The sequence below is a fragment of the Chenopodium album genome, chromosome 5 (genome assembly GCF_948465745.1).
Source record: "Chenopodium album chromosome 5, dcCheAlbu1.1, whole genome shotgun sequence".
NCBI classification, from domain to species: Eukaryota; Viridiplantae; Streptophyta; class Magnoliopsida; order Caryophyllales; family Amaranthaceae; genus Chenopodium; species Chenopodium album.
In genome coordinates this window covers 68,395,236-68,413,498 of record NC_137838.1, presented here as the reverse complement: position 1 = coordinate 68,413,498, position 18,263 = coordinate 68,395,236, and the positions used below count along the sequence as shown (strand labels likewise).

At 32.9% G+C, this 18,263-nt stretch overlaps 2 protein-coding genes and 3 non-coding genes across 5 annotated transcripts; 2 read left to right on the top strand and 3 right to left on the bottom strand.

Annotated features, from left to right (window-relative positions):
• The first annotated feature begins 2,278 nt into the window (after window positions 1-2,278).
• TRNAQ-UUG (transfer RNA glutamine (anticodon UUG)) lies at window positions 2,279-2,350 on the top strand. Its single transcript has one exon. It is a non-coding gene; the product is annotated as a tRNA-Gln (tRNA).
• A 2,202-nt stretch (window positions 2,351-4,552) lies between these two features.
• TRNAQ-UUG (transfer RNA glutamine (anticodon UUG)) lies at window positions 4,553-4,624 on the top strand. The gene has a single exon. It is a non-coding gene; the product is annotated as a tRNA-Gln (tRNA).
• Window positions 4,625-5,483: 859 nt separating this feature from the next.
• On the bottom strand, window positions 5,484-5,565 carry TRNAS-GCU (transfer RNA serine (anticodon GCU)). The gene has a single exon. It is a non-coding gene; the product is annotated as a tRNA-Ser (tRNA).
• Window positions 5,566-5,964: 399 nt separating this feature from the next.
• On the bottom strand, window positions 5,965-11,904 carry LOC145630908 (thioredoxin-like 3-1, chloroplastic). The gene is made up of 5 exons (XM_081683034.1): window positions 11,362-11,904; window positions 11,080-11,154; window positions 6,470-6,536; window positions 6,346-6,363; window positions 5,965-6,246 (listed from the first exon to the last, which is right to left on the bottom strand). The coding sequence occupies exons 1-5, from the start codon at window positions 11,664-11,666 to the stop codon at window positions 6,148-6,150; spliced, it is 564 nt and encodes a 187-aa protein (XP_081539160.1). The 5' UTR covers window positions 11,667-11,904; the 3' UTR covers window positions 5,965-6,147.
• Window positions 11,905-15,991: 4,087 nt separating this feature from the next.
• Window positions 15,992-17,810, bottom strand: LOC145630907 ((R,S)-reticuline 7-O-methyltransferase-like). The gene is made up of 2 exons (XM_081683033.1): window positions 16,979-17,810; window positions 15,992-16,584 (listed from the first exon to the last, which is right to left on the bottom strand). Exons 1-2 carry the CDS (start codon window positions 17,789-17,791, stop codon window positions 16,282-16,284), a joined length of 1,116 nt encoding a protein of 371 aa, XP_081539159.1. The 5' UTR covers window positions 17,792-17,810; the 3' UTR covers window positions 15,992-16,281.
• Window positions 17,811-18,263: the final 453 nt, after the last annotated feature.

The following is an 18,263-nucleotide window of genomic DNA, read 5'->3' as shown; positions in this document are numbered from 1 at the left end:
TCCTCCCCCTCTCTCTCCCTTTCTCTCTCTCTCTCTCTCTTTCTTCTGTGGCCACTCACCCTCTGTCTCTTTATCTTCCACCTCCTTCCCACCCAGTATCAAAACCTCAAACCTTAAACTCACCACCCTCCTCGACCGAAACGACCTAGGTCGAAGAAGGAATGATTAGAGGAAAGGGCGGAGGCGATGGTTTGGTGGTTTAGGTGGGAGGTTCAACATTTCAGATGAGGGGTGTTCGAAGGCTCCATTGGGGTTCGAGGTGGTGCTGGCTAGGTCTGGTGAGGGATAAGGGTGAAGGTGGTAGCTGGGTTGGTGGTTTTTCAATCTTTTAAATTTTGTTTTTTCAAAGCTAAATATAGTTGATTTTTTTTTTAACTAAATGATACTCATTAATGTCATAAGTGAGATAAATTTCTTGATTAGGGTCCTTTTGTACAATTAAAAAAAGGGAGGTCACCATTTTCGTGTAGTAAAACTTGGGAGTTATCATTGTGAATTTCCTTTTTTTTTTTTTTTAAACATTTTTTTTTTCTTTTTTGTTTGAAAAAATTGTAAGAAACAACCTTTTATAACACTATTTTTGTGAAAAAACACCATATAAAAATTTATTGTAAAAGCACACCTAAAACCAGTTTTTTTTTTTTTTTTGTAAGATAACACCTTAGGTCAGTTTTAGGGCATTGACCCTGTTTTCCGGTGTTGACCCGCACGTGACTGTCACGTGCTCAACCCTTCCCTCTACAAAACCACCGAAACTATACCATAGTCAACCCCAACAGTCGACATCACCACCTAGCCACCACTAGAACCACCTCTCAGCCCCCGACATGACCACCCATCAACCTATCTGCCATCACCACCCACCCAAATCCTCACCCACCCCCACAACCACCCATGTCCCACCCAAAACCACGTAAATTCACCCGAAAAAGTATACCCTCCCCTAAAAAACTAATAGAGAGGAGAGAAGAGGGTAGCTAGTAGTCCCCCCCCCCCCCTTTTCCCCCAATTGAAAACCCTAGATCTAAGGTAAATAAAAAATATACGAAATTAACAACAAAGAATCAATTTTATTAACATTAACAACTTACCTACCTCAAAATTTGATTAATTGAGATTGTTCTTTGCAGCAACTAGAGCAAACCAATGGAGTTTTCTCTTCAATTTTAAAAAATTCAAGGGTCGCTAGGAAAAATAGAAGAGTGAGAAATTCTAATTGGCCTGGAGGAGAAAAGGGTAAAAAAGAAAGAAGGGGGATTTTTTTCGAAGACTATGTTGATGGGTGGTGGTGTCAACGGCGACTGAGAGGTAATTCTAGTGGCGGCTAGGTGGTAGTGTCGATGGTTGGGGTTTGTTAGGCTGTTGTTTTGGTGGTTTTGAGGAGGAAGGGGTTGAGCACGTGACCCTCACGTGAGAGTCAACGCCGGAAAACAAGGTCAAAGCCTTGAAACCGGGTTAAGGTGTTATTTCGCAAAAAATCTGGTTTTAGGTGTGTTTTTACAAGAAATTTTTATTAAGTGTTTTTTTTTCACAAAAAACGTGTTATAAAAGGTGATTTCTGACAATTTTTCCTTTTTTGTTTTGCTTTATTTCTTCTATATAGTAATAAAAATTCAAGTATTAATATTAAAAATTTATATAAACCTCTTTCATAAAAAAAAAAAAAAAATTATATAAACCACAATTTATTATATTTTTTTATTATTGGTAAGCGGGGCTCCACATTCCTTTCTATCACATGAGGAATCTGTGGGTGGTAATTCCCGGGGTGTGCCTCGATCCCGGGTTCCGGGGAGTGGCTCCACTGCTATCACTCATTCACTCCTATGCTCAAAACTTTATATAATTTAAGAGTTTTTTTTGCAACACTTCACCACAGCACTCCAAAATCCTAACTCTTTATTTATTTTTTTATTATTAATATTATTATTATTATTAAATAACTTACAAATAACTCCCACATCCCTAATTGTTCTAAAATATAAATAAATAACTCCCTTTCAAAAAAAGAAAAAAAAAAATTCTATAACTTCCACTTATGTAACTTCTACTTATACTAGTTATCCTAACAACATACATAATTACATATTATAGATATAAGTATATAACCCATGAATTAGCATGGGTACATTCTAGTAAATCATAATTTATACAAGTAATAATGACATTGATAACTTACGGAGTAACATTGTCAATGTCACTTGGGTTAAAAAGGGGAAAAAAGTGAGGAGGAACAGTTAATTTCTTACTAATGTAAGTGAAAAATGTGATCATCAAGGGTTCTATGGTGTAGTGGTTAGCACTCTGGACTTTGAATCCAGCGACCTGGGTTCGACTCCCGGTAGGACCTTTTTACATCCTTTTTAGACTTTCTTTTTCAATACAATATGCAAAGCCATTTTTGCTTCACTTAATTAACATTTACATCCTTTTTAGACTTTCTTTTTCAATACAATATGCAAAGCCATTTTTGCTTTACTTAATTAACATTTTTAGAACACAAGAAACTTAAAAAAAAAAAAAAAAAAAAAAAAAAAAAAAAAAAAAAACTTCCTCCGTATTTTTTTAGTTATACCAGTTTGACTTTTATAATGTTCATGTGTTTCACTTTAACTAGCTATGATGATTTATACCTAAGAATACTAATTTAATATAAAATGTTTATCATTTTTATATATTGGTAATTGAAGACATTAACAATTAAAATTATACATCGACAATCGTGAAAAGAAAATATATATATATATATATATATATATATATATATAAAACAAAGGAAGTATATTATAAAATATTAGTATTATGAATCTATACTTGTAGCTAATTAAGCACCATGTTACACATTTACGATCTTCTTTCATAATAATTGTAATAATTATTTTACTTTGCATTATTCATATATTTACTTTGACTATATTTACATTTTATCAATATCTAAAAATCATATGTTGTCATGTAATTATTTTTGGACTAGTATTTATCAAACGATTGACGACGTTTTGTGATAATGATTGGGCGGCGTGTCATTTGACTTAGCGTTCTTTGACAGGTTATCTTGTGTTTCTAGGTTTCTTGCCTGTATCTTGGAAGACTAAGAAACAACCTGTTTCTTGGAAGACTAAGAAATAACCTACCGTATCTCACTTTTCGGTCGAAGCCGAATATCGTTCTAAGGCAGTTGCTACTTGTGAGTTGAAGTGGTTGAAGGCATTGTTGCTTTCTCTTGGAGTTGTTCATTCGAAGTCTATGCAATTGTTTTGTGATAGTCAATCGGCCTTGCATATTGCTAAGAATCTAGTGTTTCATGTTCGTACGCAACATATTGAGGTAGTTTGACATTTTGTTCGTGATGAGTTGTTGAAGGGTAATATTTCTACCTCCTATGTTTCTATGAATCATCAGTTGACAGATATTTTTAAGAAGACTCTTGGACGATAATAGTTTGGGTTTTTGCTACGTAAGTTGGGCATTCGTGATTTGCATGCTCCAACTTGAGGAAGAGTATTAGAAGTCGGTTAGTTTTATACATACATATAAAAGCTAAGTCGTTTTCTCCAATTTTTTTTTTAGTTTAACATATACCAAGCTTTTTTTTTACTTCTTTTGTTTACAAACAAAAGAAAAAAAAAAATTATGTTTCTTACGAATCTATTAACTATTACTAAAACAAAACATTGCTAACATCATCTCTCCTCAAAACTATATACGTGTTGCTTTCTTATGAAATTTTTCTCCCACCTAAAACCATTGATGATGTCATTTTTTTGTAATACGTTTTTTTTTAATTTATTTTTATTTTTATTTTTTACTATTTTGTGTGTGATACTTCGTAAACAAGCAATATTTTCAACAACTTTAATCTAGCACACCGAAGTATAGTATATTGAATAGCAAATGTATTCCTTTCTTTTGATTTTAAATCTATCATTCCCTCTCCTCAATTCCTTAACACTAATATTTAAACGTTCAGAAATTCCCTGAATATTCAAATTGTATTCCTTTAAATAAATATACTTCCAATGAATTTATGATAAAATTGAAAAGATTTATTGTACTTAGTATATATGAGTTTTACACTATAATTTTATTTTATTTTTGTTAAAAACGTATATTGTACGACGGATAATCTAGTTTATAATCTAGATTATTATTAAAACTCCAAGGTAAGGAGTAACATTTAATTATACTATGTGCAACATTTACTAAAAACAATTGATATACATGTGCAATAAATATTTTCATTTATTTTCAGGTTGGTATCTCTCTATCTTAATGTTCATCACATACGTTATCATTTTTCATTTAACATTCACAAATAAATTCTGCCAAAATGTAATGTAAACTCATTTGCTACGAACATTATGACATAGTGTTAGTATAAGTAAAATACGTAGTACTCAACTTAAAGCTAATGATGAATAATTGAATAGTGTAAAATGTCAAAATGTGACACTTAAATACGACAGTACTTGCTTGACTTGTGTTTGCGTAGCTCTCTAGCATTTTATTGACTTATTCTCACTGTACTTAAAGAGTAATATAACATGTCAAAGGTTCTATGGTGTAGTGGTTAGCACTCTGGACTTTGAATCCAGCGACCTGGGTTCGACTCCCGGTAGGACCTTTTTATTTTTGTTGATTACTTACACAAACCGTGTAATATACGAAGTACTCGTATTATTTTTATTGTGACTTTTGAACAATTTATTTTTACCTGTTTTAATTCGGCCAAATCGCAGGAAAAAAATGTGTGAATACTGAATAGTGATTAGTGACTTTCATTAAAGTTGGTATGTTCTTAATGTTAATTAACATAATCTATAATATTATTAAAACTCATGGGGACAACATGCTAACGACATGTGTCATTTATATGCTACATATGCACTACATGTCATCCTATGTGTCATCCCTCTTCTCTTACCGTATTGAATTGTATTAATGTTTAGTCTCTTACAAAAACTCTTCATTGGTCTAACTTTAATTCTATATATATATATAATACAGTAGTGTTTAATTTAATTGAAAAACTTTCATATTGACCTCTTATTACATTTTCATTTAGTTATTAATATTGTTCAACATTAACTCTTCTAAATTAATTTAATCAAACTTATAATTTATGATGATCCGGGACATCGCCGGGTCAATAACTAGTTATAAAATGAATTAATAAATTAATACTATGTTTTTAGCTACTTGGTGATACATATATAAGCAACCAATTTATGATTTCCGAAACAAGCTTGTACTAAGGCTCAATAAAAGACGCATGTTAAAACTTTAAATTGTGACCAAATACATAAAAAAAAAAATAAAAAAAATACAGTAATAAAAATAAAGAAATTTATTAGGCTCTTGAATAATATTTGTAAGTGTTGAAGATTACTTTTTTGTGTCAAAATTTCAAAGACATATTCCGTAGTAAACATGCCATAACTACTTAATTAGTCGAATGCAAAAATTACAAAAATTTTGAAAATCGTCGCCTGAGAGATTCGAACTCTCGCGGGGAAACCCCATGTACTTAGCAGGCACACGCCTTAACCACTCGGCCAAAGCGACTTAATTGTTAAATAGTTAACGGTAAAAATATATATAGGAAAACCCCAAGCTAAAAATATTTACCTATCTGCTTACTTTTAGAGCACAAATTGTAAGTTTTGTAACTAAGCAGATCTGCTCTAATTTTTTCTTGGTTATGCATTCATAACCAATCGTTACGATTAATAGTTAATACAATGTATAGATTAATTTATTAGAACGAATGACAATAGACCGATACATGATCAATCCAACATCAAATATGACTTGAATCAATTGTCTAAGTCCGAAACCAATCCAACCTGCAAGTTTGTCACCTCTTTATTACTTTACCTTTATTCACTTCATGTTAAGCCTAGAATGAGTCTTTCACATGGACTGATATATAAGCTATAAGAACTTAATTGGACATATCCGAAATAGTAGTACACAGTTAGCAAATCGAAAAGTTAACTTTGGTTGTTTTTGATTTACAAGGAAAGAAATGTAGTCTTTCAACTGACTCTATACAATATAGTGATGTACCAACAAAAATGAAGATTTACCGAGGTTGAAGAAACTGAAAAAAAAAATTGGTAATTAAGATAAGAGAGGTCTGTAGATTTATATGAACTGCTGGATCATGTCCTTCACCTCTTCCAAAACTAACCAAGCTTTATGGCCACCAATTACTTCCGCTTTCATTTCTCCGTCTAGCCATAGCTGCAAACAAGAAAGTGAGGTTAGCATTTCAATACCTTAGAATCTTTAAACAGATTTACAAAACTATATGAAATATGAGAATAAGTTGATCAAACTCACCTGGATCGTGGGCATTTTCTGATGTTACATGCAAAATAGGGAATTGATGGTTAAAGGAAGTTAGAGAGAAATAAATGGATGTGACTGTAGAAATAAGCATGGATTATAGAGGAAATTGTCTCACTGAAATATTTCCGCGCTTGACTAGAGCTTGGGGCACATTGTTCACATCCACATAGTAAAATTTGACCCTTCAAGAAAAACATGGAGACAATAGAGAGTTAATTTTAAAAAGAAATATATTAAGAACTACAATATTCTATCTTGGCAGTACTACATACATATGCATATAACCATAGGTATAAGAAACTTAGAAAGCTGTACCCTTACACAGATATAAAGCTAAACCTACTGCATGATAGTTCTTATAGTTCAAAATTTATAACCATAACTGTTTGTAATCTTCTGATGAACATATAATATTGTTAGACAACTTCCAAGAGGAGGTTCAGGAAACCAAGTGGTGAGACAAATCAAACTCAATAACTCGAGGAATAGCCTAAGAATATTCAAATGGAAGAAGATGAAAGATTGAATTAATTACTGAATCACTCCTCCACCTCCTCCTCTTCTGCCTTAAAGCCATAATCCTATAAGTGGGGTTGGCTACATGAACCAACATGAGACTTTCCAGGAGGTCACCCATCCTGGTACTACTCTCAATCATTGTGGCACAAGCATATTGAATCACTACAGATGTAATTAACAAATTACTGAATCACTACAGATGTAATAAACAAATTACTGCAAGTTTATGGTGGATAAATTTTGTACAGGGTGTGTTCTTCCCAAAACAATTAACTCTACTAAAAAAACCAAGTGACTAAAGTAAGCATACTATTAGTTTGTTGCCGAGTTCTTAAGGCTCCCTACAAGCATATGAAGCATTGTTCAGCAAGGACAATTAAGGTTCAACACAAGACTCTTTAATAAGGCACAACTCAAAATCACATAGCAGAATGATGACAAAAAATTATGAGGATATAAATATTGAAATAGATGATGTTTTGAAGGGATAATGTTAGGAAATTAGAGTGTAATTGTGTTTGATTAATGCGGAACAAATCAATGAAAAATAAGAATTGAGAAAAACAATAAAGAAGATAAACAAACAACACAAGGATTTACGTGGTTCGGTCAAAATAGACCTACATCCACGAGTGGGGGATTCGAGAGCTTCTTCACTATAATGGAGAAAGAAACAAGAGAATAATACAAGGAGTCTTAAATCTAATGGTTCAAAAGGTATGATCTAATTGATCAACTAAAGGGTCCTTTTATAACACAAGGAAACCCTAATAAAACCCTAAGATTGTTCCCCAAGTATACTCAAATAGCCGTCATAGAAAAGATATAATTTAGGAAATATTCCATCAATTATCCTAGAATAACCTAACTACCGAGCTATAGCTCGGCAGCTAGCTCATGCCTGCCGCAAGTCCTCATAGGGCCGAGCTATAGCTCACTCGCATAGAGCTATAGCTCGCAGCCTCGTTGCAAATTTCCAGCAGGTTTTTGTAAAACGGTCATAACTTTCTCGTTTCTTATCGAAATTGGGCATATGACCTATCGTTGGAAAGCTCTTGAACCAAGCTATCACCTCCAACTTGAATCACCTCAAAATCAGTTGTAGTTTGAGAGATATAATCGTTCAAAGTTAGCCCTACTAGATTTCGAGTCACAATTTAACAGATAAGATGGGCTTCTTCCATGAGGCACCATTTGGAAAGCAACACTAGGTGCAAGATTGTTGTTTCAAAGAAATATAATTTCGAAGGAAAGACTAAATGTGTATTTTCCAAAAAGTTTACCCATATTGAGAAAATTTGCAGAGTGAAGCAAGCCAAACAAAACCAGCCAGATAACTTTAGCCACTTGAATCAATTCAATTTCAAGCATGAAGCATTACATTTTTATGATGAAGACAATGCATATTATAAAAGCAAAAAGAGGTGGCTAATAGACAGTGCTTGTACAATCATATGACTCGTCAAATTACTGGAAACAAAGTGGTTGCAAAGTGAAGAAAACCAATTATGGAAAGAGTACGGTCCATCAAACTTCAAAAACGTTTTGAGAGGTTGAACTGTTGAAGCCATTGAATGTCATCTTACAATTGGCTACATGCCTTAAAGATTAAGGAAATGGGCAAGACAGGTAGCCGGGTAGGTGCATGTTAACTAAAAAAAATATTGTCCCATAAATTCTGGAAAAAGGCCATATAAACTTCTATAGACTTTATCAATAAGTAGTTGCTGACAATATGTGCAAGGAAAATTCTTGTTATAGCTTGATGTGGACAAACATCACCTGTCAAGCATCTTAGATTAGTTCGCACAGTTTGTTATGTACATGTTTCTTCTCAAAAAAGGAGCAGCTTTGACTCATCAGAGAGTCATCTTAGTTATAGCTCACAATCAAGAGGTTTTAAAATAGAATACTCAACTTCATAATGTAATAATTAATACAAGTTGAGATATCCAAGGTTGATGGTCATATAAAAGGTTGATGCAGGAATCCACAGAAGCTTGATGGGTAGTTTGATAGGAATTTGAAAATTAATCTGATGCATGTTGCAAGCTTGCCTTTGAGGTTTATGTATGACTTAAATTCCAGTTCAAATGGGTGACATAAAAAAGAATTCCGAGATAACAAGGTGAACTTCAGATATAGAGTTTTGTTCAAACAATAATATGATAAGCAGAGTTTTACAGTCCATAGGAGACACCCACTGGGCCACCGTAGAATTCATGGATTTTGGAAAGACGAAAATTAGTTGCTTGATCAGGAACTAAGGCAGAGTGTATTATGGGTTACAATCGAAAATTACTAACATTCAAATGGACAATAAAACAGATATTATGGTAGCAAAATTTTTTTATTTGTCGGACCAAACATATGAAAGTGAAATGTAAGTATTCAGGGATGATGAAGATGAGATAGAAGTCTAGTCAGTCAACTGTCAATACAATATCAACTTGCACATTGTTTAACCAAGGCACATACAAATGGCGAATTTGAGTTTAAAGACATAAAATGCAGAATGACAAGCAAACCTCTCAAAGGAGAGTGTTGAAAGATGAGATCTTTATCAGAAATTCCAAGTAGTTGCCAAACTACAAACAAGAGTGTTGACTCAAGGCAAAATAAAAGGTTCAGCGGCTTTAGCCTAAAAATGAAAAATGGTGATCTATGATCAACAAAGGTTACATAAACTTTGTAAATATTATATGAATGCCTTGCTGCTCTTTGAAGGATCCCTTAATTCTGTTTTCTAGAGTTATAACTGCAAGAGTGATCAAAGATACGCAGCAGAATAATGATTAGACGATAGAACATCTGATACAGCTCACAGCCAAAGAAGATTTTCCATCATGGTGTTTCTATTTTCAATCTGATACAGATGGGTGTTGGCTCAACTGAAACGAATAAGCTATCCTCATAAACACCAAAGTCCAATTAGCATCAGTTCCATTATGATGTTTCGATTTGACTGTGTTCCAACATTAATGAAATTCAGGGGCCTAGGTACTGCTTTCTTTGAGCGAGAATAAGTTGCAAGCTCATTTTTTAGATCAAGATACAAGTTTAAAACTAAAACATGGTTTTGATATCTTGTTATGTGAGTGGTGTTCCCTGAGGTTATACTTCGTAAAAATAAAAGTTTGAAATTATAAGAAGTCTACCTATAGGATTTTTAAGTACTGATTTAACTATAAAATTAGTATAACTATTGGAGATTAGTCCTACCAAAGTCTAATAAGACTCTACTTAAACTTATATGTGTTGAATATGAGAAACATATTGGATGTAATATATGTTACGTATTGCTACATGATTTTCTTCTTTTGAGTACTATTCCCTTTAAGAAAACGTTAATGAAAAAATTCTACACTAAATTTTGATGATCATTTATGGATGGAGTGAATCCTTCTAAAGAAGTAACTAAATAGAAGTTCATCACAACACACTAATGCATGCCCTAATAACAGCATATCGCATTTCCATAATTAAAAAATGATCACAAAACTTAAACTCAAGTTTAAAACTAATACATAGCTGGACTATATGACAGATTCTACTATTTATCCAATAACCTACTTTCACAGTAATGGCAAACCTTACTTTCATATGGGCAAACCCGCAGGGATTGATTGTGCAAGAAATGTCACAACAATGAGTATCCAAGGAGCCAGCAAAACAGCTTAATTAGGCATTCCAGTTAAGGCAGATGTAGCACCACATTCACTAGCAATGCTCAAATCAGGTAATACTATAAACTTTGGTACCGCCTTTATTGAACATAATTGTCCTCCCACTGCCCCTACCATACAGACATGAAGTTATCTACTTATCTGCTACAACTAACAATCCTTTTGTACAAGAAATTGTGGGTGTATGTCAATTTAGCAAAGTCAGGAAACACAATACAGTTACAGAAACACTCTTAATTACGAGGTACAATAAAGTACGAATATAATTAAGCGTGCACGAATACGAAATTGCAGGAGTGCATGACCACCAAATAGGCTTAGATAGCAAGTAGGACAGCAAAACACCACTTATTGTTGATTCTGCAACAAGCAGACAAAACCATCCAAAAATGTATTCATAATTTCATATCATGTATGCAACCTTCCAAAAAAACACTGTTTAGCACGAAACTTAAGCAGGATTTTAACTTATCTAATAGAGAAATCTAAACTTCTTCTGAGTAAAATAGAAAAATCTTACTTGGTATCATATTCAGCAGCCATTTTTTCCAGTTTAGGCTTGAGATAAATGCATTTCCTGCACCAATTAGCCATCCTACCATCCAACAAAAAATTTAATCAAACATCCAAAAAAAACAGCATTAAAGTATGCTACTTTATTTATTTATTTATTTATTATTACAAAAATTACTCCAAATCCCAGATTTTTAATAGAAAAATAAGTTGAAATAATGCAATCAAGCAAAACATAAATCTCCAAAAAAATTCAGACAAATTGATTTAAGAGTGGAAAATGACAAACCAATCAATGATAACGGGTTGAGAATTATCCTTAGCTTGCTGTAAAATCTGGTCAAGCTGATCACAATCTTTGATGGATTCCATTTCAACACTAGAAGGTCTCGAAAAATCTAGCCAACCAGCATGCGCCATAATCTCTCTTTTCTTCAAATTCCTACCATCTATGCTGTTTTTTTGGTCTTTTAATCCAAACCCAGAATTTTTTACAAGAAATAAGCACCACCCATTACTCCATTTTTGAGGAAATTGATCTTTTGGGTGTGAAAATCGGTAAAATATTTGAGAATTTGGAGCTAAAACAGACATAATAGTAACTTTTGAAATTGGGTTTTGAAGTCAATCTTGTTTGAAAGGTTGGTGTTAATGGGTTATCATAGTTTTAAGGTTGACTGACTGAGAGTAAAGCATGTAAAATGCTTCATTTACCAGTTAAAAGGGGATGCAAAATGAGGACTTTGGAATATCAATGGAGATTTTTGTGTGCTTTAATTATTGGCGTTTTGTCAAGAAATATAAAAATGAGTATAGGCTTATCCGGAATGTGAGTTGGAACTTTCAAGTGATATTGAATTAATGTTGGATACTTAGATGGCTAGGGGTGGCCATTGGACCCAACCCACTGGCTAATTGGTTGGGATCATTGGATTAAACTAGGCGAAATTGACCTTAATAACATCAACTATAGTGTAGGTGTAGTGAACAAAACCACCTATAAATAATAGCTAGAACAACATTAACTTTTGCAATGTCTGCAACGGGTGTCCTAAATGATATTGAAGATTTTATAAATAAGCATGCCTAGTGTTGTTCTGACAGTTAAAATTAACAATTTATGACACACACTGCACCAATTGCAAAAGTTGATATTGTTCTAGTTACTATTCATAACTCATAGATGGTACTACTCATTGCACCCAAGGCATGTGTTGTCTTATGATTTTGATGATGACTCACCTAACTTATTTACATACTAATAAGTGTTTGATTGTTTAATTGTGTGATCAGAAGTGTTGACTAGAAGAATTGAGATGTCTTGCGAAGATATCTTGAGGAACAATAATGCACAAGATCGATAAAAGTAATCTAAAGATAAAGGTTCCCTCAAAAGAACTAGTGCTTTAGGTTGAAGCCTTGAGAAGAGAAGTTTCTTTGCAGCAACAACAACTTCGAAGTAGAAGCTTCACCAGGAGTTTCTTTGAAGGAACAAAGGTGTCTGAGTAGAATAGTAGATGCTTCATCTAATTAAGAAACATGAAGGCTAAAACATGTTTATATTCTAGGATTTATGTACGTATGAGAACTAAGGCCCTGTTCAATTCACCTTAAAAAAAATAATTTAGCTAAATAATTTCAGTTCATCAGTTAAAAAAAATTTGGTTTAGTAAAAATAAATTCAATTCAGTAAATTAATTTCAGTTCAGTAAAAATAATATCAGTTCAGCAAAATTAATTTCAATTCAGTAAAAAAAAAATCAGTTCACTAAAAATCTTTTTTAGTTCAATAAAAATAATTTAAGTTTAGTACAAATAATTTAAATTCAGTAAATAAGTTAAAGTAAACGGGGCCTAAGTCAATACCCTAAGGGCCTGTTTTATTCAGCTTAATTTCAGTTCAGTTCAGTTCCTAATTTCCTTCTCTCATAAATAATTCAGTTTAATTTAGTTTAGTTCATCACAAATTAGTTCAATTCAGTTTAATTTAACTCATTTCAATAAATCAGAACAAACTCTAAATGGCTATGTGGAATAAGTTTTAAAAATATTTTTATGAGTAGCTTATTTTTAGGAAAGCAGTTGTTTTTAATTCTTATCTATTTGAAAGCTAAAAGATTTTAATATTCTGAAAAACGTGTAGTTTGTTGCAAAAATAAAATCTAGTATATGCTTGCCTATTCTTGCGAACTATTCTCCTTTGCTTAGTGGGTATGGAGTAGTGTCATCAAGTTGAAGCAGCATATGACGTTTTTCTTGAGCTAAGTTAGGCCCGTTCACTTCACTTACCTTATTTTACTAATTTGAACTTATTTTTACTGAATTGAAATTAAATTTACTTAATATTATTGTTTTAAGGTGGAGTGAACAGGGCCTTAGTCTTTAAATAGCAAATTAATTTAGGTGAAAAACCACCCTTGCTCAAGTATAATTTTATCTTTTAATTTATTTTCTTAATCGAGTTAAGAGTCTTATTCCACACTAGTGAAAAAGAGTGTTCTTATACTAGAGTTAATCTTTTCGAGTTGTAATTTGGGAATTAGGGAGGTTGAGTGAACTCTGTATTAGATTTGAGTGTAGCTTAGAGAAGAGAAGAGCAATAGGTTTATGAACTTGTTGCTTGGGGCTTTAAAATTGTCAGAGGAACTTGAAGTAATAGTCTTTAGTTTGTAGTAGCTAGGCCATATCCCTATTCTAGTAAAGAGTCTTTAATTTCCTAAAATTCCTTGTGATTGTAATTTTTCTTCTTGTTCAGGGCCAAAAAGTTTTCCATATATAATCTCTCTTGCATTTTTGAGTTTCTTAAATTCACCCTCTCTTGTAGTATTAATTGAAACAACAACATGATTAGTGAGTGGATATAAGATAAATGGGAGATAATGTAAAAGATGAGTTTCTGTAAGGAGAAATTAAATTAGTAAGAGAGAGAATATGAAAAAGTGTAATTAGTTTTTTTTTTTTTTTTTTTTTTTTTTTTTTTTTGAATTAAAAGGTGTAATTAGTGTTAGAAATTGTTATATACACCCGAGTGCAGTGTACCGTGCACCCATAGCTTAGTTTTTGTTCTTCCTTTCATGATTAAATGAGTAAAAATAATCATCAAAATGAGAATAACATATTCATAGGTACACCGAGCACTCGGGTGTATATTCAATCTCTCAAGGGTTAAAGAGGTAAGATGATAAAAAAAGGTATGTCATAAATACTATAAAGCAAAATGAGTAGATAAAAAAAGGGTCTAAAAAGAAAAATAACTTTATAAAAAAAATGAAGGGAATAAAAGCTCTTATTAATTCTTTATTATTATTAGCTATTCCGTAATATTGTTCAAAAATAAATTAGCTACTCCGTAATACTCATTTTTCCAAATTGGCTGAGCTTTATAGCAAGTCTTTGGACAAGGCTGCCACTGTCTTGGCTCTCAGCCTCTAATAGAAGAGGGCTAGCATATATATAGTAGTATTCCATTCTCAAGCCTTGAATGCAGAGCTCCAACCACTCGGGGTGGTGCCGCTAGGAGAAGCGACATCAAGACTCGGTTTAAGGGCTAACATAAAAAGAAGGAACATTAACTCCAAAACTCTGACGTTGACGATATTAAAAAAGTTATTTTGACTTTTACCACTTGCAAAAAACGAAAAATTTGCTTTTATCACCTCCATAAAAAAAAAAAAAATTTATTTTACCACCACATAAAAAAATGAAAATTTGGCTTTTACCACCTATCACTTCCAACTAACGAATTTCGTATATAAATCTTTTAGTGGGGCCTACCATGTTCACGTGTCACCATACTATTGAGTTTTGTTTTTTTTTATTTCTTTAGGGTTTAAGGTGACACGTGGACAAAACCCAATAATATGGTGACATGTGGACATGGTATGCCCCACTAACAGAATCTGTTAGTTGACGGTCATTGGTGGTAAAAGTCAATTTTCATTTTTGTATGTGGTGGTAAAATAAATTTTTTTTTTATGGAGGCGGTAAAAGCAATTAAATTTTTTTTGGAGGTGGTAAAAATAAAAAATTCCTATTGAAAACACCATTTTTTTTTTCATTTTCTTCCCACATTTCTCTCCAATTTACTTTACCAAAAGGCGTTATCTTAACTGCTAGAAGCTGAACGCCAAAGGCGGGGCTTGCGTATTGCACAACTCTGCTTTCCTAAGTTCAGTCAATGAGGAGACTAGTAATCTAGTATACACATGCACATTTATTTGAACACACCTGTGCAGGTTTGTTTCAAACCTATGTGCTACTCTCTCTGTCCCTAATATTTTTCCCCATTTAATTTTTTTTACAGTATCTTTTTATTTTCATACATGCAAATATTATAAAATTAGATATTAATTAAATATATAGTCAGATGAATTCAACAAGAGATTATATAGTCATATGACTATATAATCTCTTATAAATTCACGGTATTTTATGATCAAGGATTTAAAAATTTGACCCAAATTTTTACAACGGGACAAAAAATAAAGAGATAGTGGAAGTATATACGTGGAGTCTTGGACTCAATACCAAACAGTGAAACTTGTTTCTAAAATACTTGACTAAAACAATCTTTACACTGGGACTCAAGAAATTCCAACGAATGAAACTTGTTTATCCAAGAAATTAAGCACGATAGATGCAGTGTAGTTGAATTTAAAACAATAAGTTCCGAATTTTATGTAAAATAATTAAATTATGGGACAATATATTCTTAAAATTGGATCCTCTGCAAAACGGATATGTATTAAAACTTGTTTAAACCTTGTTCTTGATACCAATTGATATGATTTTGCTAGTTTAGAGTGTTGAGTTTCTAATCAAATTAGGTTGGATGAATAAGCATCTCACTTTATCTCATAAGTTTTATCACAAAACTTTATTAATCTCTGTCACACACACACACCAGTAAGCCCATGATATAGGCACATTAATCCCAGCTACATTAATTTGGATTCCTAATTGCGATAAAACACTTTTTTTTTGGTCACATGTAAAATCCTACTCTTAAGAATAAGCAAAACCATGCAACTTTCCTAAAATCTGTCATACTAAAATAAAATCCTATGTCCCTTATAAATCGTGCTCACATTTATTTAATTATTCTTAAAAAATTAAATTATATTTTTAAACAGATATTCTTAAAAATGGATTTTCAGCAACCCCTTGAATTGCTCTGCTGTGCTTGTCCAAAAGCTCAAAAGAACAGCGTCTAATTTTCTTGGGGAAAAGCTTCAATAATTGAAACAAAAGCAGGGATTGTGATGATGTTGTGCCGAGCAAAGCCAGCATCTTTTAAAAGTTTGTTCCATTCATGTTGCGTCCTCTCTTTGCCACCACAACTTGTCATCATCAATAAATCACACCCTAACTTTGTTTCTTCATAAGGCCCTTTACCGTCCGGATATAGAACTATGTCCACAATAATCACCTTTCCTTTGCTTTTTGATACGGCCTTTTGGCAATTCTTCAAAATCTTAAGACAATCTTCGTCTTCCCAATCGTGTAAAACTGACTGCATTAATATCGTGACAAATAAAATAATTATTATGCATGGTAAATAAAACTAAAAGGGGCAACAATTTCAAACTTAATTATCATCACTCGAAATTCAATTTCATCATCCTTGTATGTGGCTAGCCATACGATATGGTCAGTCACTATAAGAGTTAATTCGTCAGTATTATGGGGTTATTTGGCCAGTGTTACGGGGTTACTTCGTAAATATTACGGTGCGTGTTAAAGAGGTTATTCAATCAGTATTATAGAAGTTACTCAATCAATGTTATAGTGGCCACATACTGTGACCAACCACACACAAGACGGACTGTTTCACCATATATATGCAAGCAGATAAATTAATTAAGTGTTTGAATTGTCTCTCTATGTATGTATATGTATGAATGTACCTTGATGAAGACGGTATCAGCATAAGGGATCTCCTTGAACATGTCGCCACCAACATGGGTGATATTAGGAAACACAGGGGCAGTTTCAACGACATGAGGAAGATCAAAATTGATCCCTTTAATATGTGGGTGAGCATCTACAATCTTTGCCACGGCTCGGCCAATACCACCACCAACATCCACTAGAGTTCCTTGAAGCTTACTAAACCCTTCCTTATACCCACACAAAATAGCATCCAAAATAGTCTTGGTAACCGAAGCCATTCCTGTATTGAAAAGCTTATTGAACTCGGTATCCTTGGACGCTTTCTCCCAAATACTTACACCATGAACTTTGTCAAACGCGATCCCACCTTCGTTGATAGAACGACCCATTTCTTGCCAAGGGGCCATCAATGAAGGGTGGGTGAAAGTGAGAAACATAGGAGCAAGGCTGAATTCATAATCATGTAAAAGCCATCTAGATGTAGGAGTAAGACCATACAAAGCCTCTCTTTCATCTTTTGATGACGATGTTGTTTGATTATATTCAACGGTGAAGATTAAGTTCCACACTAAGAACTGCATAAGACGTGCAAGGCGCGATGCATCAGGAGATGTTGTGTTAGACTCTAGCTTTGAAGCTATTTGTGATAAACTCATTGCTTGGCCATGCGAGTGTATGATATCAGCTATGCGAAGCTCTACTGCTGATTTTATCGCAAGAGATTGGGCGAAACTAAACAGGTGGTTGAGTATTTGAGCTTGCCCTTGAAAGAGTTGATGATCATCACCATCCTCATTGTTAAGAATGTGTGTGTTTAAGGTGCTCATTTTTTCTCTCTTTCTTACTACTAGTCTTTTGGCTTTACAATAGCTAGTTGATGTATTTAAAATTATGGACAAGTTCGAAGTTATTTATAGGACAATTCTGCTGACTAACAACCTTGGACATTATATAGGAGTTCAAGACAAATCTATGTTCACAAGCTATATACAAAGTATTAAATAGTGGGTCCAAGAGTACAATTAATATATATTCTTCATCAATTCATGTATAAATAGGCTTATGTTATACGGCGGCCAATATAACTAATATTTTCTGAAGGTTTTTTAATGCATCACTTTTAAATTTACGTACTTCTAGACAATATTTGGAGTGTAAAGATATAAAGAGAAAAATTGAAGACGGTTCATGCAATATGAGAGAGATAAAAATTTAAAATAAAAGTGTTGTATCTAAGTTGAAATTTCATTTAATTTATAGAAAGAAATGCATCTTAAAAAAACAGATAAAGTATGTGAT